A 22881-nucleotide genomic window follows, 5' to 3' on the forward strand; every position below is an offset into this window, starting at 1 on the left:
CGTGCAAATCTGAAGACCAGTGAGGAATTATTTGAACAAATCGAGAAGGCCTGGCGAGAGATTGATATGAGAATTGTTGACTCATTAATTGCTTCTATGCCCCGAAGAATGAAAGAAGTAATTAAAAGTAAAGGAGGTCCTACCAAATATTAAGTTAACTTTTGAAGTTTTTTGAAAAATAATAAGTTAATTTTTGAATTTTTTTGAATTTTCAGTCGATTTTTTGAATGTCCACCTTGTTTTGTCCAAAGAAAAATGTAGTTTGTTAGGGAAAATGTGTTTTAAAACTTTTTTAGTGATTTTTAGTATGATTCAAAACTTTTAAGTTTTGTTAACAACATAATAAACTACATAAAAAATAATATGTTCAATTGTTTTACTAGTTTTTTTTAGTTTTTGATCAACTTTTGTTCTAAATTTGAGTTTGTCCACCATGTTTTGTCCGATACTGTATATATTGCAGTAAATACCCACTTTTGGAAATCTATTTATAAAATAATTAATGTTTAGCAAAAAAAGAAAAAAGATTTAAAATAATAAATTAATTTTCAATTAACATGTTCTAATATACGTTTGTATAACAAATAATATAATGTTAATTCAAGGTAAAATGAGACTGATATTTACATGAAAGCAACATGCACCGTGGGGATTTTGGAAAAACTATCAACGTTTCTTCCTTTTTATTATAAGTACTATTAGTACGCGTTTTCGTTTATTGTACCTTTTAACAGGACTCTTCAGTGGTACCGTCTAATCACGTCGAAACACTTCAATTAACAGCTTATTTATTGAGTTCATTCGCTATCGATAAACTACCATTCACGTTGACCGCACCGTCTGAAGGAAAGAAATACAATTACATCACGCGCATTCAATAGTCTCGATATCGTGAAAAAAACAAATAAGTTCTAATTAATTACCTATAAGATTAACGATAAGCAGAAATTAAATGCTGTATTTCTTTATCAAGTTCGTTAATAACACGATCTTCTGCTGTGTAAACTCCAGTTTGTAATAATGTATCTCGTTCGTCGATTAATTTTGCAATTCTTGATTTTTCGGTGCCATAATTTCCTTCTAAGTTTCTATTTTCATCACAACAATCATTAATGCGATGTCTATTTAAATTACTTTGGTTGCGAACCATCTCAAGCTCTTCAAGCCTAAATTTAAAAAAAAACCTGATAAAATTTCATTGATTATATTTTTCAGAGAACCCAAATGTCATTCCTTACTGATTGGTAATTTTTAGATTCTTGACTACGCAAGCCTTATTCTAAACTTCTTTTTTTTTAATTTTATTTAAGTAAATGAGATTTTTAACTAAAACCGATAAGTTAACAATATTAAAAATGATGGTTTCTACAAATATTTTGCTTAATGATAAAGAACAACAGATAATACACCATGAACTCATCAAAACTATAAGATATAGAATCTAATGTAATCTTCTAAAAATTGCTCTTCAATAAAATCGCAGCTAAATTAATGGTTCTTAAATAAATAAAAATTGAAAGCATTTCACAGAAATCGAAACATGAAGTCAAGTTTTACTCCTGAAACGGGCATATAATGGTGATTCATTCCCGACAACCTTATTGCAAAGAATTACTTTACTTACATAGTGAGGTAAATTATGAATAAAAAAATGCGTCTGTAATTTTTTTTCAAAAATTTAAAACTACCTCTAATACAAGCTAGTTGGGCAAAAACATTTTCTTCTACAATTTGATTGTTCTGGTCATGAATGGTTGAAATAAATAATATTTCGTTGTTTTATAGAATATAGTTTTATTGTTCTATAATTACCTAGGGTTTAATGACTTAGAAATTAGGGGGATATTTATAAAAAAAAATTTTAAAAAGCAAGCATTAATAAAATTATACAATGAAATTTAAATTCAATTATCAGAAAACTCATCATTTGAATCCTCAGAACTCCAGGTCATGTGGTGTGTTATTAAAAAGTAGTTTGATTCCTTCTTCACCATCTTTATAGGGTATGTTAGTGTACAGGGAGGTAACGTTGGCGGTGACAAAGATATACTTGTGAGGCGGTAGTGGTTGATTATGGAGCATGTGGAGAAACTGTGTGGAGTCTCTGAAATATGAAGGAAGTGTTTCGACTAGTGATTGTGTGAACTTAGTTACAAAGTATGAAAGGTGGTCTGTGGGACCATCGCAAGCAGATACAATAAGTCGTAGAGGAATTCCAGGTTTATGTATTTTGTGACGTGATCGCTTTTGTGACTTTTTAGTGACGTGATCGCTTCTTTCATGTTTTTCATTAGGTTAGGGTGTGTTATTTTCGTTCTATCATTTAGCACCATGTCCATTTCACTCTCAATCCTTTCAAAGAAAAGATTTAAATTTGCATTGTAGGATGCAGGAGAGTTCCAAACTGTGTCGTGTCTCCTTTTTATTGGTATCCGTTGGGGAAGTCCTTCATTATCTTTAAAATGAACTCTAAGTAGCATATTCCTTTTTCTTTTTGATATTGCATCTTTGAACATCCTTTCCGGAACGTATTGGTTGTTTTGTGTAAATCCTAACCCTCTATTTAATACTTGCCCCTCCGCTTCAGTGAGGTCGTGGTTTTTTTGTGATTTGTTTGTGATCATTTGATTAATCATTTCCGTGGTGGCTCTTGGTTTTTTCACATTTATCTTATTGTGAAATGATCCTCGGATGTTATGCATATCGAACAAATCTTTCATTGTAATTGGAATGAATCTTCTTTGTTCCTCAGATGGTGTGAAGATAGATTCGTTGTTCTAGAAAATTATTAATTTGAGAGAAAATGATTTAGCGTTGTAGGTGATAAGCTAAGGGTGGTTCATAAGCACAGTGTCTCTATAAGTATATGTACACCCGTAATTAGGTGAGTAGAGAGTTAGCCCGCTTCTTTAGAATTTAGAGATAATAAGCTTTGTTGTAACCCTTAATGGCGTGTATAGTAAAGTTATCTGTGTTATGTCGGAGGGGACGGTGGTCTAATACATAATAATCAAAATTGATAATAATTGACATGAAATGATTCGATAAAATGCTTGTATATACACACAAAATAAATTTGACCAAAAGAAACAGACTCGCATCGAACCACAAACCGCAGACACCATAAGCGTTGCACTATCCACTAAGCTACAAGAACTAATAACTTACAAGCAAAATAAAATATTTAAATTCATTAATATAAAACAAAAATAAAAAATAGAAAAATAAAAGATAACTAAATAATAAAAAAAAAAAATAGAAAAGTATAATACGTGGTGAGGTGTGCCACAAAAAAATAGTGACTGAGACTAAAAATATCTACAGATGTGATAGTGTGGTGCACATGTTAGTTATGTCTAGTCGTCTGGATCAGTCTAAATTGATAATCGCTCACCCTTGTAACTCTCTCATTTGGGTAACTCAAAAGCAAATAATCAAAAAAAGAACAAACATTTGATATACTGCATTAGTATGTACCGTTTGGTCGCCTAGTATGGTCTTGTTATGTTTTCGCCCACTTTCAAATTGGGTGAATAGAAAGCTAAACACACTCACTCCTTGTGCTTATGGGCTAGCACATCAGAACCAGACGTAAGACCTAGAGAATGGATTTCAATTGATTGAATGCACACATTAGTCACCGTAGGCCACAAGCCATCACTCTTAGCCAAAAGAACTCCTGCCCCGTGCTGGTGTGGAATGATGTCTTATGGAGTGAGATTTAAGATCCGAGCACATAGTCAGCGAGCGCTGATCAGATGTGCACCGTGGAGCTTCCGAATTAATGTGTGCATGAGTGTCTGCGTAGTCATAAGATTATTGAGCGCTTCAAGTGTAGATGTATTTATTAGCATTTTATCAGTTATTTTTTTTTGGTGTTCTGGTTTATTTGAGCATTATGACATATACTCATTAAATTGAACAGTGTTAGGAGCAGTTGGCATCAATGATTATTAACAGAAGGAGATCTCTCTATGTGGTTTTTACCTTTCATTTGGGAAGTTAATGCAGCTTCTCCCATGTTAACAATATTGATATCTTTAGACAATAACTGTAAATCACAACAAGTTTTATTTTTTTACGTAACCAATATTTATATTGCCAACAAGCCATTTTAATTTAAAAATACATTTATTTTTAGGTATTTTAAGGTATTTTAGGTAGTATTGGTTTTTAGGTATTTTTTCTAATTATTTTATCTGGAAAAAAAAAAAAAGTAAACATTTTAGGAGCCAAAAAGAATTTAGAATCTCTAATATTTCATCCTTTAAAAATTATTTAAAACTATACAACAGTTCGATAACTAAATACTAATTGAAAAAATATATATCAACAGCCTATATTTTATGATTTATGGAAATATAAAATATTATCCCATTTTCTAGGACTATTCCAGGATTTTACAGAATTAAAAAAATCCAGGGCTTTCCAGGACTACTTTCAAATTCAAGGAGGTATTGAAATGCAATTTTTTAAAAGTGCTATCAATTCTATCAACCATCCTTGTATTACGACAGGTATTTAGTAAGATTTTAGTAAGTTAATGGTGACAAACTTACATTGGTACAGGCATGTAACAATGCACTAAAAGTACCACAAATATCTAGATACAAAGTTTTAGTTTTAGAATAAAGTTTTTTAAATTTAACAATCAATATCATGGCCAGAAACTGACATTTTTAAAAAAATTTTAAAATCAAATCTATGTCTAATCCTGTAATCTCTCCAGTCATTTCTGGATTTAGAAAAATTCAGAAATGACTGGAGAGATTACAGGCTTCACTTGATCTACTCCAAACATTTTTGACACTACATTTATTTTACACTATACTATATTACACTATATTACACTATAATTAATTGCCTCCAGCTTACCATTTTTTTAAGTTCAAATGGTAGCTAAAGTGTAGCAAGTATTCAGTAAGGTAGGATATTTGTAGAATATGTGTCAGCTAAAGTATTGCATATTTTTTTATCTCTCATCAAAAGCGACAGTTTGTTTTCACAATATATTTAGATGGTCACAGTTTTTTCCAAATAATATTATGACATCACTCAATATCAACTATAAGATATACAAATAAAGAGATAAATTCATAAGTACGTTGGAATACTTTATTTGTAGATATTGTGGACAGAATTTCCGCTACATCCTTATTTGCTTATTAATGTAAGTGACAAACTATAAGGTGGATTTTTGAGAAATTACCCCTTAAACATTTACAGGGTCACCAAATTTTGAAGAAAAAAAGATTTTTTTTTCAAAGTATTGGGTTTAAAAAAAAGTTCTTTAATCTAACTAAATGAAAAATGCTGTGCATAGGTTTTAACACAAATAGATTCAACACCATCTGAACTATACTCAATTGATGTGCTCAAATAACATATATTAACTCAAGATCAGTGGTAACTCGATATATGTCAACTCAAGATCAGTGGTTACTCAATATATTAACTCGATATATATTAACTTAATATATTTTAACTCGAGATCAGTAATTACTCAATATATATATTAACGATATATATTAACTTGATATATATTAACAAAAGGGTCTTAAGGGTAACTCTAAAATACTTTTTATTCAAGACTTTTTTATTTCTTGTGTTATTTTATTATATAGTATACAATTAGAGGTATTGAAATGCAATTTCAATACCTCTAATTGTATACTATATAATAAAATAAAAATTGATTCGATTAACCCTCCTTCTAATACGACAAGTATTTAGTTTGATTTTAAAGTTAATGATGACGGATTTATAGTATAAAATGTATAAGATTCTAAATACGACAAGTATTTAGTTTTATTCTAATGTAATGATGATGGACTTGTTATTTATTTTGTACTGTTCATTAATTTTGTCTTATATTTGAGGGACTTTTGTGGTCAAGTTCAGAAAGATGAAGATAGTATAAGATGTATAAGATTCTATGTGATAAAAAAGTCTTTTTTTTTTTTTTTTGTAAAAAAAAAAAAGGTTCTTTTACCTAAGAGCAGCTTAAATAAAAAATTTAGCTTTCAAATTTACTTAAAGTTGATGTTGTACACTTAAAAGTATCAATTTTATTATTTTAAGCAATATGTAATTATAAACTTATAATATATCAGCTAGCATTTTATTAAAAAACAACTGTATTAAAAATTAACTGTAACTTTCTCATACCTGCAAATATAACAAAAAGTATAACTTTGAAAATAATCGCAAAATAAAACTGTAAAAATTTAAAATATTATTTAACTTCAATGATATGTAAGAGATAGATTTAATGATATTAATGATTTTTTTTTAAATGATTTATAATATAAATATAAATTTAAAAAATTAAAATGCACATAGATTACAAAAATTCAGCTCTGTCTGTTGTGACTAACAAAAAAAAATTTCACTTTTTTTTTTTTTTCCTCTCTTGAAAACAAATCCCCAAACTATTTATCTTTTATTATTTTAATAAATTGACTTTATTTTTTATGAATATTGACAGATTAATTATTAATTATTTATTAAATTAAGTTATTAATTATGTTATTATATTATTAATTATATTAATTGTTGTCTAATCAGCATTTTGTTAAAAATTCATCAAATAATTAACTAATAACAATGATTTTACTTTTAGTTATGTTAATCATCTACTTATGTCAATTATCCATAATTATATTAATTATCTAGCCTATGATGTTAAAATTTATAAATAGTTAACTAATAAATGTTAAAATTTATAAATAGTTAACTAATAACAATGATTTTACTTTTTCGTTATCTCTACTTTGGCTAGATTCAATTCTTGTCTTTCTTTTCCAATGACCTTTTGAAAAATATTCTTTATTCTGATTTCATATGCTAATGAAAAAAGAAATAGCAAACAATAAAAAAACAAAGCTACCTTATTTTCTTCTGCAGCGAGATATCTTAATTTCATATGCTCAAGTTCATCATGTTGTCTCTTTAGCCTTACCTTAGCAGCTTCCTGCTCACCTGTCTTGAGTCTAGCTAGTTCACGCAGTGCTCTACCCCATTGTTGCTTGTAATGCACTTTTGATTTTGAAACAGCTTCAATTTTTCGTTCAAGTTCATTCTGTCATTTTAAGAATAAAGTAATTTGCAAGATAAACAAATTAAAAATTATGTATATATCTATAAGTATATAAATTTACCTTCTCCAAAAGCAACAAGTGCATTTCTGATTGTAACTTTACTTCTGGTCTACTTAGCATGCTTTCCTTAAGTCGATATATATCATTTTCTCTTTCCTTTAATTTATTTTCTGCTTCATGTAACTGTTCAACTACTTTTTTATATTTCTCTTCAATTTCACTGTAATGCAACTGCTCTAAATAGATTTGATGTTGGCATTGTTCTTTGAGTCTCTTCGAAGCTTCTTGCATTTCATTAGCCTTTATAATTAAAGCCATTAGCCTTTATAATTAGTCATTAGCCTTTATAATTTATTATAATTAAAGTCATTACCTTTATAATTAAAATCATTAGCCTTTATAATTTATTATAATTAAAGTCATTAACATTTATAATTAAAGTCATTAGCCTTTATAATTTATTATAAATAAAGTCATTAAACTTTATAAATAAAGTCATTAACCTTTACAATTAAAGCCATTAGCTTTTATAATTAAAAATAAACTTAAAAACTTAAAAAAAAAAATTTGACATAGATAATTTAGGTTGGCAAAACAAAGTTGTTAAAATAAGCAGGGATGCGGAATCCCAAAAAGACCCCAACTTTAAATCTCTATTTTTTCTTGGTCTCTGGTGTCTAAGAATTCTAAAAGTGTGACTTATGATCTGCAATAAGAAAAAAGTTTATGAGATTTTATGACTATTTATTGATAGGTCATACAGACCTATTATTTGTTATCTTGGAGTCCTTTTTGCAATTATACATAAAGACTACATGCTCAAAATTTTATTGCAACTCTAACCTGAAAGTAAAAATTTTTTCTCTCAAAGTGGTCCATAAGCTTCGTAAAATTTTTGGAGTTCCTGGATACCAAAATAGTTTTTGGTATCCAGAACTCCAAAAATTTAAAGAGGTATCCACAATGTAAAAGAAAAACTCCAAAAATTTAGAGGTATCCTTTGGTATACACAACTCCAAAAATTTAAAGAGGTAATTATACATTTTCTAAGCTATTATAACTTACATTTATAAATAATTTATTGTTATAATTGAAATTTTAATTAAATTCAATTATTTTTAAACTACACATAATATAAAAAAAAAATGTTTTTTTTTCAAATATTAAACAGTTTTTCCATTTAGGCTGGTTCAAAATCGTTTAGGATGGATAATAAAAAAAAAAAAGAAGGTTTTAATCAAACTTTAATTTTACTTCAGCTTTTTTATTTTTTGCTTTTGCAGCATTCCTCTTAATCTTTGTAAAATTTCAAATTTAAGAAAAAGAAAAAAAAAAAGAAGTGAATTCTGGCTGTTCACCTAATCATTATGTTGCTCTTTAAAATACAGAGATAATCCACAATAGACAGTATACTATAACTTATTCCAATAAGTTACAGTATTGATAAAAAGTTCAGACTAGTTCCAACTAATATAATGTCATATGTTATAATATCATGTCAATAATTAACCGTCAAGAAATAGAAGCTTGTAAAAAAGTTAAGAAGCTTGTATGAAACTTAGAAAGCTTGTATGAAACGCAGCTTCTAACTAGACTTTTACTGTGAAAAACAAAGGATGCTAATGTTTGCTGCTGCCTTGGAGAAGAACATTTTTAAGTCGGAGTCCAGGAGTCCCAACTTTTATAAGGAGTGGGGAGTCTCACCCGTCATATAGATTGTTAGGATTTTTTAAGTTTTGTATCAGTATAAGTTTAATAATTTAAATTTGTTTAGCAAACAGTTAGATACATATTTAAACCTACTGCAGCCATGGCGCCGTAGTAAGAGTTCTGGCTCAGAATCAAGAGGTCAAAGGTTCGAGATTCGATGCCTGCATTTATGCTCAAGTAAAAGCAAGTATTTTTCTAATGCGTTTTTCTAATATTGTTTGCACTAACAGATATGGCTTTACTGATAAAATAGTTTTAATTTTAAACACAGTTAGAAAGTATCATTTTACAAGTGTAGCAATTGAAGTCTATTAAATGTGTCTGAGCACGTTGTCAGAACAAAATTCGTAATATTTTTTGAATTTAATATTTTTTAAAGAAATAGTTCTTTTTTTGAGCAAAGAAATGAAACCAAAAATAAATTCTAATTTTTTACAGCATAAAACGTTATGTAATGTACTCTAGTATTTTAGGGACTATTTCATCCCTAAAAACTCTAGTTAATTGACTCAAAAAATATATAAAAAAAAAATTTGGAGTCCAGTGTCTGTAAAAATTTTTAGGACTTCGAATCCCAGCTGAAAATAATTTTTTTCTCTTGATGTACAACGCCATACTTTTTCTAAGATTCTAAAATGTTTGAATTTTGAAAGATATTTCTTTCAATTTTTATCTGGAAACTTTGAAAAAAACTACCATTGGTTAATTTGTGATCAAGATTCATTAAACAATTTTTAGAGTGTCTATAAAATAAATTCCCTAATTTTATAACTATGTAAACAAAAAAAAACTAGAACTTTTCATAAAACTTATACTTATTTTTTTCTACTCCCCTTCTTTCTAACTGCAGCCTTACAATTACAATAGTTCTTACTCCTAGTAGAGTAAGTCAGGCAATAAGAAAATACTCTCTTTTTACCTCTCTTTGTCATTTGACAACTTGTTATAAGTTCTAACAAATAGTATGCAGCCTAACAATTTATAAGGTGCTCAAAATTAAAAAATGGGCAATTTCATTCTCAACTTGAGATTAAATCTCAAACCATTTTATTGCCCATTTCTTTACTTCAAGTGTTTGTTGAAACAAAATTAGTTATCAATTGGCCAGTAAAAAATAGTAAATCAGTTGATACTGTAAAAAAGTTTTATAACAATTTTAGTTATTTCACCAAAATTCTTTTTTGAACCTTTTCAACAGCTGAACTCATTGGTTGAAGATTTTTAAAAATTTTCTAAAACTCCAGTAATAATATTGAATACATTTTAGTTATAAAAAAATTTATTTTCTAATAGAACCCATTAAAGTCATTATTGTTTGCAGTGAAAGTATTTTTAACAAGTGCATTAATGCATGTTCATTTTTTGACTTTTTAGCATTACAAAACATTTAGGCACGCTGAGTAACAAAAATTATTTTAGGAGCACCAATCAAACGATTGAGACATATTCAGAAAGAAATTTCTAAATAAGTTGATAGTTTAATTCCATTTTCTCAATAGTTTAGAAAGTGTGAAGCCGCAGCAATTACTTTAAAAATGTCTTTTTTTTTAAAAAGTAATGATAAATTTTTTTTTCTAAAATATTTTTCTTTAAAAGTAACCCAAATTAAAAAAAAAGCAAACTTTATTTTTCTTAACATCAATTGTAATATTTTTTTGAATGTAACATTTGTCATTTTTTAATAGATTTAATTTTTTGATTTATTACGTTACCTTTAAATTATAATCCTCTTTTAAAAGTCGCTCCTTACTTGCTAAATCAACTTCTCGCTTTTCCAAATCTTTTTGATGGCTTTCCACTTCTTGTATTGTCTTTTTAAATTAAATAAGAAATTTTATTACAAATATTAGTAATATTACAAATAAATATAATAATTTTTTTTATATAATTGAACTTTAACTCAGAAACATATATATATATATATATATATATATATATATATATATATATATATATATATATATATATATATATATATATATATATATATATATATATATATATATATATATATAAAATGGAATCCATTATACACACCACTGTTTGCAGCTAAACTATTGTTAACAAGTCCAATAATGCATGTTCTTATTTCAACTATTTTCATTTATTTAAATTTTTCTACATAATGAATTCTTATCTATCAGAAATCAATCAATTTAAATTACTGATACATAAAAAGAATATATTATGCATATAAAAATAAATAAATGACATAAATATAACCATCAGAGATATATAATATGAGTATGTTTCTCTAGATCACAAATTTCATAGAAAACTTTTTATCAATATTATCTAAGATAGATTAGATTCATAACTTGAAAATGTATAATATTGAGGCAGATTCCATTTTTTATTACTATCAGACCTCGACAGGAAGCGAGAGCTTTTAGCTCTTGCTTCCTGCTGTGAAGAGCTAACACTCCCACACTCCCCTAAAGTGGTTTATGTGAGTAATTTACGGCTATTGCAAAATTATAATTTTATCATAAATATAAACCATTTTCTTTTTTTGTTTACTTTTAGATATTGATTAGAAAAATTAATAATTCTTGTGCAAACTACATAAATAAAGTTCAAGTTTCAAATTGACTTTTTTTGCTCTCAAAATGCAATTTATTTTTGTGTAACAGCCACTAACTTTTTTGGTAGTGCTCGAGATTATATTTTAGCTATACATTCAATTATAGTAAGAAAATATAAAATATTTTTTATAAGCAGTAAAAACTTCTATAGCTTTTGTTTGTCCAACTATTTATCATATTTATTATTTTTTCATTATATATATTATATTTTCTTGTAACATTAATGTTACAAGCAAATGCTTGTAACGATAATGAAATCAAATTTTGTATTTAATAATTTTTTATAAATAATCAGATAGCTAACACAAAAAAGTTCTCATAAAAAGCTGTTTAGAGCTTGCATGGCTCTCAGTGTTCATTTTAGGAGAGCTTTTCTCTGCTCTCACACTTATTTACTCCCTCTGAGGCTTGTACTATTACTTTATATTCATGTTATGAAAATAAATAAGAGTATATTGTATTATTGAAATGTATGAAACTAATGGAATGAAAACAATGGAGTTATTGTAAATAGTAATGAGTAGTAAAACCTATGTGTCATGGTTTTAAACTCAATGCAAAGTTACTCAAGCTTTACTATTATTTTATATTCATGTAAATAAAATAAATAAAAGTGTATATTGTATTACTGAAATGTATCCATAATTTTCAGGTTTTCATTCTATTGATTTCAAAAACCATATTAACAATTGATTTGCATCTGTCCAAACACCTTTTATTAATTTTTAGCTAACTCTTACCCTAAGATAATCCTAGTTCCTTCTTCACATTTTACGCCTTCTTAGATTATTTACTATTGACCTTTCATGGAAACCATATATACAATTGATTGCTAAATTGGCATCCACTAGGGTTGCTTCTCTTTACATAGATCATCCAGGTCATAATTTGAAATTCGAGAAAATTATTTGGGCAAAATATACGGAAAAAATCTGGAATATTTTTTCCCTTATATTCCTCTTTATTTTTCTTTTGCTTTCATTTTTTTTTCTAACTTTTCTTAATTTTTGTATGAGTGATGAGTGAAAAAGCTTAAAAAACAATAATATTACAAAAATATATACCTAACTTGTATGTATGGAAAACGTTTTGGATATCTAGAAAACATGTCCCCAATTCCGGAAATATCCGGAAAAAGATAATCACAGTCTTTATCACGTTTAGCATTATTTTACTCCTGATACTCTACTCAAAGGAGTTACATCTAGTTACATCAACTAAATTTCATTCTTGCTTGGCTCGTTATTCACCAAAATCTCATTTGTTTACTATATCTGTACTTGCATGCTCTAAAAACTTTTCCATAATATTAAACTAAGAAAGTCGATTGAGAAAAGAAATTTTTTCTCAATCGACTTTTTTACTTAATATTAAAGACTTATGGATCAATACACAAGTCATTTTTTGACTTTTATTGTGGAGTAAAACTCCATGAAAGCAGAGAATTTGTGCAAAAACTGAAGCAAATTTGTATTAGAGACCACCATTTTTTTCCTTCTTTATTTGAATACTTGCACAAGTGCTTTAGATTTTTGATTTGCTTTTTGCAGATAGAGTGTTGTGGTTTAGGAGGCCTAAACTCAATTCAATAATTCTTGGAGAGCATCACACATCAGATTTAAATCAATTAAAAACTCTGTACGTGTGAATTTTTCATTTTTGTCTCTTTTAGAATTAACCATTGCTTCTTCAAAATGATTCACCAAAGCTTTATAATTTTCCTATACCCCAAAAAACTGAATGGAACCTAGGTGACACCCATCGTTTATGAAAAATTTGACCAAATTCTCCTTTAGACATGCTTTCATGTTCCACTAAATCCGAAAAATAAATTGACTTATGAATTCTTTCCACTGCCTTTTACACAACACTCTTAACTCTTACTCTTTGCACCTTACTCTTTGATTTTATGACTTCTGCAATAATTTTTTTCTTATTTTATTGCAATCTTAAATGCAGTTTAAAAAATTTTAAATTATGTTGTTACAACTTTCTTAAGCGTTAAAGTCTTTAAAATATGGTTCATAAGAGTCTCATATTAGTCTCTTCTACCATCTTTACTGCATCTTGATGTCCAGATTCTTTGTGACCAAATATTTTCTAACACACCAAACTCAGCTGTTGCTTTCTATATTTGCCATGATAAAAAATTTCACAACTAAACCATTCTTTAGATATTTTATTCCCGACTTAAATGCCAAGTGTTTTCACTTTTTGGCAGGTAGTGCAGCTGAGCTTTTATTTGTCAAAAAAAACTGCGTTACCTTATTTTTGGAAGAAAACTCTATATTTTGCTCTAATGTCAGCAACTTTGAGAGTTCTAATAGTTGTAATTTTCAGCAGAAGATAAATCTGACGTTGTAATTTTGATTTCTTCTATTTTTTTTGTACTTGATTTGATTTTTTTCTGAACTGGAGAGTCAACCAAAAAGAAGCTGGTGATTTTTTTTAACATTTTGCCTTGCATTATTTTGTTTAGTTAATATTTTTATATCACTTTTAAAATATATCAATTAAACTGTAACTTTAAATTCTAAATGCAGATAACAAGGAATTTATTAATTTAATAAAAATTACAGTCACAAATTAGGAAAATAAGTTAACGTAAATTTTTTTTAAAGCAAATTTAGTTTTTATTTGTGACTAAGAAACCAATTCGAGATGTCGCACTGTAATGTTTTCAAACCTGCATAAAATGTTTTACTTAATGACTTTTTTTTTTTTAAACATCTTCGCTTACAACAAGGCTGCAAGCAACCACTAATTAGAGTTACTGGAAGAGAAAAGATGAAGATTGTAGAGCAAGATAACGATTGACAGACAACTTACATTTACATTGACATTACGACTTACAAGGATTACAAATTATATGAATCAGGAAAGCAAGAAAAGGAAGCAAATTCCAAAAAATTATGTTTGAGGAAAAAAACTAGACAAATAAGAGTTTTTGGAGCACTTAGGAACAGTCACAGAAAAAGGATGAGAATTAATTGAATAACGAGTAACACAAGAATGAATTTTAGTAGATGGCACAAGAGATGCTAGCTTTTTAGAGAGTGCCCATTAAAGTATTCGTAGAAAAGAGAAAGAGAAGCAACATTACAGCAATGTGATAATGGTTGGAGGTTGGCTGCAAGAGCAGGTCCAACTATGTTTACAATGCATTTTTGCACCTTGTCTAAAAGAGAAATGGCATTATTAGAAGATCCACCCCAGATATGGCAACAGTATTCCATACATAAACAGATTTGAGATTTATAGAGATAAAGAAAAGAATACGGAGTAAGAAAGTGTTGAGCTCAATAAAGAGATGCAACCTTAGCAGATGCTAATTTTGCAATGGATTTGATATATGGTTTCCAAGAAAGATTGGAAGTAAGAGTTAATACTAGAAGATGAAGGGTATATGACTCATCGAGTATACTACTGTTCATAACTATAGGAAGATCTAAATTATTGCAATAAAGATTAGCTGAAAAAAATTTAGTTTTATCTGAACAAAAGTTCACCAGCTACTGTGAGCCCCATGCTGTAGCAGAAGTGAGATCCTTTTCAAGCTCAAATGCAGGGGGCATTTGAGATTGAAAGCAATCAGAGAGTGTTGGCTCTTTATCATGACAAGAATAAATGGTAGTATCATCAGCGAACAATGCCACCTTAGTTATAATTAACCTTAATTCTTCAGAATTTTTGAAAATAGGGATGACAGATGCCGCTTTCCAGCAGGCATGAAAATAAGACTCTGATAAGTCTGAACCATACAGAGGTGGAATTACAGATTAGCCCTTATTATTGATACTATTAAAGATTCTCCAGAAGTCACAAGACCCTAACTTTTGTGATGAAATAAGAGATTTCATGACCTAACAATAGTGGGCTTTGGCGTTAGGCAAAACCTTTTTACAATGGTTCCTAGCAGTAATAAACAGATGTCTGTTTTCTGGAGAATTGTTTTGCTGATAGATATGGAAGTAATGGTTTCGATTGGCAATTGCAGCAGCACAATGTGAGGAAAACCATGGGGAAGAGTGAGGCTTGATCTGAAACCGTTGAAAGGAAATAAAAGATTCTATGCCTGCCTGATCAAGCAGGCATAGAATAGGCATAGATAAACATAGAATAGGCATAGATAACCATCAACACTAAGATCACAAGATGAGACAGCTGAACTCAAATTAGTCTCACAAAGAGCAAGTAAGTCTGGTGAACTTTGCAAGAGATAAGACTCAACAAAAGTTACTTCGAAGACCACAAATATTAGTGAATGATTTTGTGTTTTATAGTTTTTGGTACTTTAGTCATTTTTGAATTTGTTATTGAACTTGACTCAAAGCATAGACACTACTCAGTACACTGTTTAATAGCCCAAGCAATTGCCTCATTACTATTAATAAACCCTAAGCTGTAACAAAGGGCCCTAAATGTGGCCTTGGCAAAGCACACCAAAAGTACAAACAGGGGACACCATCCATGTGCAACATAGAACTGTTAATACTTTAATATTTTTCAGCTGTTGATGGAATCAGCCTCTCTAAGAGCTACCACAGAGTTCAAAAAACCTGACTACCAGCCGGCCTTAGAACCATAAAACTAAGTTTTAGAGCTGTACCCTTATTAGGAGATAAGATAGAATCTGTTTACCCAATTTACAACCCAGATTATAAAAATACATACATAAATGTATGTATATATTAAGAAAATGGTGCCTAAACGCCATTCCAGTGCATTCTAGGAGAAAAAAAGGTCTGTTTACATATATATATATATATATATATATACATATATATATATATATATATATATATATATATATATATATATATATATATATATATATATACTATATATATATATATATATATATATATATATATATATATATATATATATATATATATATATATATATATATAAATTAGTAAAAAACACTTATCTAACTTTTTTCTTCAACTCGAAGTTTCACCATTGCTGGATCATCAGGAAGAGTTCTAGCCAATTTTGGATTTTCTCAGTGAAAATCCTGGCATATCAAACAAAACAATTTCTACAGAACTCTTCCTGACGATCCAGCAATGGTGAAACTTCAAGTTGAAGAAAAAAGTTAGATAAGTGTTTTTTACTAATTTATTATTGCTCTGTTTTTTAAGAACATTAAGCACTCTATTTGTAAAATGCACTAACATAATTTATATATATATATATATATATATATATATATATATATATATATATATATATATATATATATATATATATATATATATATATATATATATATATATATATATATATATATATACACACACACACATATATACAAATATATATATATATATTTATATATATATATATATGTATATATATATGTATGGTAAATTTTTGGTATCTTCAGTTTCCAATATAAAAAACTGATGAACTTTGGTTTGAAAGTAACTGAAAAGTCATTGGTTTTATTTAATTTTTGAAAAAGGTCACCCACCAGGACCCTTGATTACACACTGGCTCCCATATATCTGTGAATCTTTTATTTCTTCAAAAGTATATCAACCTGGGTCTCAAAAGAACCAGAATTTAATAGTGATTTCAAATTCATAATCTTTTCTACTATAACATTTTTTAAAAAAAATATTGCAAACAAATTGTCATAAAAAACGACCTCTTCAATTTTTTGTTAAAAATTGTTGTTTTATTGTATATAAAATTAAAGCATTCATTTTTATTTGAAACCATTATTATTTCTGAAATCTCTATGAATATCTGATTCTTTTGAGACCCAGGTTGATATACTTTCGAAGAAAAAAAAATTTACTGATAGGAGCCAGTGTTTATATTAGGGTCATGGTGGGTGATCTTTTTAAAAAAATTCAATAAAACCAATAACTTTTCAGTTACTTTCACACCAAAGTTCATCTGTTATTTATATTGGAAACTAGAGTTACCATAAAGTCACATCCCTAATATATCAGGCCCATAGCAATTGAGGGGGGGGGGGGCATGTGTATGTGCACTCCTTTCATGTTCTACCTATTTCAGTGAATGTATGTGTTTTCTGCTGTGCTTATCCCTACACAAATTAGCCAATAAAACAGTTAAAGAAAACAAATAAATTAAATAACAAAAACAGTAATAAAATAAAAATAAAAAAACATTCTGAATGTTTTTATTTTGTTAAAAAAACAAACAACATTCTAATTTAGTAAGTTGTCTTTTTAAAAAACAATAGAATTTAATTAGAATATAGAATTAAAAATGCCTCATAGAGTTGTTAAGAGTTGTTTTTTACTAAAAACTGTAAAATTAAGCCTTTTATCTTGAAAGTGTGTGTGTGTGTCTATATATATACATATATATATATATATATATATATATATATATATATATATATATATATATATATATATATATATATATATATATGTATATATATATATATATAGACACACAACACACACACATCTTAAAATAAAAAAAAAGACCAAAAACTAAAATAAAATTTTACAGTTTTGAGTTTTGATTCCAATGTTCGATATTCATCTAACTTTTTATTAAGAATCACTTCTCGTTCCATGTCTCTTATTTTCCATTCTTCAGCAAGCACTTTCATTCGCTCATTTTCTTTTTTTTGAAGCTGAACATTAAAAAAATAGAACACAATGAAAAAAAAGCTTTTACTTTGTCTTAAAAGTAGAATCTTTAGTAAGTGAAGTCCTTGCAAACTTAACATCAATCATATGCAAGTTGCATCATCAGTTGTTAAAAACAATAAATTTACATTTTAAAAGAAGTTCCTTATTTACTTTTTGATGTGTACTAACATCAAAACTATCAAAAGCAAGATCAGTTTAAAATCAAGTGCCAACATGAGGATAAGCATGCAACATGAGCATGCAACATGGAATATTATGATATTAATATTAAATATTCATTTATTATCAATGCATTAATAAAATATTTAATTTGGTTGATCACTATTTTTTTCAAATTCTTTCACAATTTATTTAAAGTTCTGTTTAAAATTGCCGCTTTATTTTATTTTCTAGCTATTTAATTTTTCCTATTGAAACAATAAAACATATAGATTTATTTTTTTCCTTCAATCTTAACCTAGCTTGCCAGCCTTTGGTAATAACTGGATGTTTTGCATAAAGGATTTTCAAGCAGCATTTTTGACAACAATATCATTAACAAACTTATACAGTTTATAATTATATTGAGATGTTTATTACTTAACCACTACACAAATTACAGTTACACTTTAGCCTTAATGTTTTTTTTTTCATTCTTGGGTTTTTTTTTTAGTGGTCAATATTTTATTTTGTAAGTTTTTGTTTGGTGATATATTTGTTCTAAATATATTTTTTCTAATTATTGTTTGGGTGTGATGTCTAATTTTTTGTCATGGTATTAGTATTTTCTTTTCTAAATCTTCTATTAATTTTTATTTTTGTCTTGACAAATGCCAAATTATGCTTTGTTTGAAAAAATAATTCTCTTAACTGCAACAGTATATATATCAACAGATAAGTTGAGATACAGGCAGATCCATTGAGAATAACATGATTTTGCTAATACAGATCCAATGTTGAAGAAGACAACGGAAGTGGACCCACATACAAGTCTACTTCTGTTGTCTTCTACATTTTATTTTAGTTTTTTTTGTCATATTTCATATGCCGACCTCTTTAAGCATTCTCTTCTACATTTTTGAATATTTTCTTCTGATCTCACATGCCAATTTCTTTTTTCAACTTTTTTTTTTTACATTTTTTTCTAAAAAACTTGAATATTAAAAAAAAAAAATTAAATTAAAAAATTACTTATCCAATCAATTTTAGGATATACTAATGTTATAAGCTATTTATCCAATCTTTCATTTACCTTCCACAAAAGAAAAAGATTGATAACTTAGTTGTGAGAAAAAGGTAATGAAATCAAGTACCATTGGTATCTTATATACATGTGATAGCCTCCATTCATTCTACCTAAATTAACTCATTGAGCTCACAGATAAAGTGTGAAACTAATTTATTAATGAGAAAGATGCATGAACAGAGGGTATTTATATTTTTTCTGGCTCCATTTCACACAAAAAAGGCATAATTATTTACATAAAAAATTTTTTTTTTAAATAATTTCAAAAAAATTTTTTTTTCAAACATCTTCGGATTTGTCAATTATTTATTTGTTGAGTTGACATCATAACAAACACATTATTAAAAAAAAGTTGACTATGTGTGCTCCCATCAAATCAATTCTCTAGATGGCCAAAAACAATAACAATAAACAAATAAGGTAGCTCCAAAACATTTCAATAAGCTAATAAGGTAAACATAGTCAAAATATACAAAAAAACCTGAAAATTATAAGCAAATAAATTAGAAACTGAAGTAATATACAAAACTAATTTCAGATAATCAGATGTAATATGTAAATTGAATCAGTCGAAAAATGTAACTACAAGTGTAGAGTTTTGTACAAGTTTATTATTGTTAATATTATTGTTATTATTATAATTATTATACATAAGTAATTATTATTATTAAACTTAAAATCATTTAAAGTAAAAGCTATAATTATTTTTCTTGATTTTTTTGTTATTAAAAAACAATGTACCTGCTCTTTAAATAACTCTTCTTGTTGGTGTTTCCACATTTCCAATGCAATTGCCACTTGATATTCCTGAGTTTTTCGAGGTGGTTCTATTGAATTTACATGTTCACTTATAGTATTGTCAACAGAGTCTGTCTAAAAAAAAAAAAAAAAAAAAAAAATTATAATACACATTTTCTAAATGAGCAACACAATCATTGTATTTAATTCACAATAAATCATTTATAAAAAAGAAAGATCTTAAATTAAGAACCTGAGAGGCTGACGAGTGAACTTGTATTTTTGTTAAAACTTTGCCATGATCTTCCAATCCAATAACAACATGAATACTGCCAATTCTTTTGGTAGGACTATTAAAACAAATAAATTTCAAACTTTTTCAAAATTAAAAAAAAATAATAAACCAACTTGATTAGTATTGCCACAACTGCTTCTATATCAGTTGGGTAGAGCAACCACTTTGAAGTTCATTTTTTTAATAATATATATTTAAGGCAAGAATAACTCAAAGCATTTTCAAACCAAACTCCTTTCTTATATATACTTTATTATTTCAGAGCAAAGCATTTACAAAATAAAATTCTTGAACATCATTTGCTTCTCAATAAAATTCATAAATACCAATAAAATAGTGATATAAAACAAAAAGATACTAAAAAAGACAATAGTGAATTGTAGTGGATAAAAATCATTCTTGATTTACAGATAAGAATGAGTTAGTTTCTATTCTATTTTACATCTTTCTAGATGCAAAATTTATATCAGAAAAAAAGGTAACAAATATTGACTCGTTTTATTATGTGGGTATTTTTTTCATTACTAATTTTCTACTTTAATTTGTTATTGGTCTTTGCAATGAATATTGTAAAGTATAAAGTAAAATATAAAAATAAAGTAAATATACATAGAAATGGGTCGAAAAGCAGTAAACGAATCAACAAAGTGGCAAATAGTAGGTATGAAGGATGAAGGTATGAAGGATGAGGTATAAAAGATGGCTCAATGATCAGTAAAAGAGAAAAAAACAAACAAGGAAATTAAAAAAACCAGAGAATCGCATCAGATATACTTTAAAGACATTTAAAACAGAAGGTGAAAATAATCTTATATTTTGTCAAGTAAGAGCCAATCCAAGATTAAGCCAATCCAAGATTATTTGAACTAACCTAACATTCCATGAAAACCGTTAAAAATGTACTTCAACAATGCAACAATCTTGAATTCAAAAAAGATGTGTGGCATTTAAAAAAGCTTGTGGGGGATATTTAAATACTATTTAGGTGTTATTTTTGTTGCATTAATTTTTATAAACTGCATTTAATTGACGTTTTTATAAACAGTTTTTTAGTTTAGTATGTAATGATGATGCAAGATGCAAGATTTTTTAAAAAAGGTCTTTCTCACAAATAAATAACTTGTTTAATATCTTCTTTGGTTCCAATTTTGTGGTAATTTAGATATCCTTTAAGCAACAAAGTTTTAACAATTTTTTTGAAAGCACTATATGTATATACAAACACATATACAATCACTGTATGCATATACGTACATGTATATAATTTCTTACAAATTTTGTTGCATATTCAAGAAATAAATAGAAAATAGAAAACAATTTTATTATATTGTAAAATAAAAAATTACAAAATTTACTCATCAGCTGAAACCACTGGAACTCGACTGCTTTTAATGGAAGGACCATTCTTTAACTATGAGGGAGAAAAGAGTTTAGTCATTATAGAGATCTTAAGGTGGTTTCATAAATTGAATTCCATAAAAAACACAAAAATAAATTCAAAGTTATATAAAATTACCAAAAATAATAAATAGATACAATACAACCTACCAATCACAACCTATATTTCATTTCTTGTGGTAGTAGTATACATTATTTTAGTGGTATAGAACATACTGGATTTAAGCCACAATAGTGGTATCAAACACTTTTTAAAAAACCAGTGTGATTAACAAATGAACCATGCTTTTTCCTTAATTATTTTATTTCATTTAAACACTTTTTTTCTCTAGTTACCTTAGTTTCTAACTTCTCAACTAATATTATTCTTTTAAAAGATTTTGCTTGTGTATTATATAATTTTTATAACCTTAACATTAAAAATAATTTCTCTTCTTTATTTACAAAAAAATTAAAACAAAATAAAAATAACAATACATGAAAGTAACAAAAATAACAATAATAAATTTAGTTTAATAAAAAGAATAAACATTAATGAAAAATATTCATAACTATTAATTTGATTCATTTGGATAAAATGCCAACGATTTGAAAACTAAAGTTTTATTTTTGTATAAACCCAACACAGTTAAAGAATTTAAGTGAGAAATATCCTAACTAATCAAAGCATGATTTAGATGTTTAATAATAAATTAATTTGCTTATCTTAGTAAACAACAAGAGTGCACTACATTACACTCTAGTAATGAATTAAAAAAAAAAATGTTCTTTACGAATATGCTTACCTTTGGAAAAAAGTAAAAAGATTTCATTAGAGTGATATAGTGTTAGGCCAGCGATGGAGTGTTAGACCAGTGATGAAGTGTTAGACCAGCGATGGAGCATTAGAATTTTAAAAACACCATCAAAATTTTTTAAAAACCTCTTAGACATGTACCAGAAAAAATCTGCTCGTGTTCTGATGTGGTGTTTACAGAAACAATGCATTACTTAAATTAGCTAATTATTTTAAAATGCCATTGCATTAGTGTTATTCAAAACTTAAACAACTCAAAACAATTAGTTTTAATTAAAGTTACATTATATCAAGTTAAAAAGCAAAAAAAAATTTTGGATTTTCACAGTGAAAATCCTGGCATATCAAACAAAACAATTTCTACAGAAGCGCACATTGCTTAGATAA

General features: G+C 27.3%; 1 protein-coding gene across 1 annotated transcript in view; it reads right to left on the minus strand.

The window, feature by feature from the left end:
• Positions 1–527: 527 nt before the first annotated feature.
• The window catches only part of LOC100203594 (centrosomal protein of 120 kDa), a 53079-nt gene continuing 30725 nt past the window's right edge, over positions 528–22881 (minus strand). The window contains exons 12-21 of the mRNA XM_065815416.1: positions 21656–21711; positions 20259–20355; positions 20009–20140; positions 17895–18023; positions 10523–10621; positions 7161–7400; positions 6890–7081; positions 6756–6811; positions 924–1166; positions 528–840 (exon numbers count right to left, since the gene is read on the minus strand). Coding sequence (XP_065671488.1) covers positions 932–1166; positions 6756–6811; positions 6890–7081; positions 7161–7400; positions 10523–10621; positions 17895–18023; positions 20009–20140; positions 20259–20355; positions 21656–21711 — 1236 coding nt within the window. The 3' untranslated portion in view covers positions 528–840; positions 924–931. The remainder of the gene's footprint in view (positions 841–923; positions 1167–6755; positions 6812–6889; positions 7082–7160; positions 7401–10522; positions 10622–17894; positions 18024–20008; positions 20141–20258; positions 20356–21655; positions 21712–22881) is intronic.

Source organism: Hydra vulgaris, chromosome 13 (assembly GCF_038396675.1).
Source record: "Hydra vulgaris chromosome 13, alternate assembly HydraT2T_AEP".
NCBI classification, from domain to species: Eukaryota; Metazoa; Cnidaria; class Hydrozoa; order Anthoathecata; family Hydridae; genus Hydra; species Hydra vulgaris.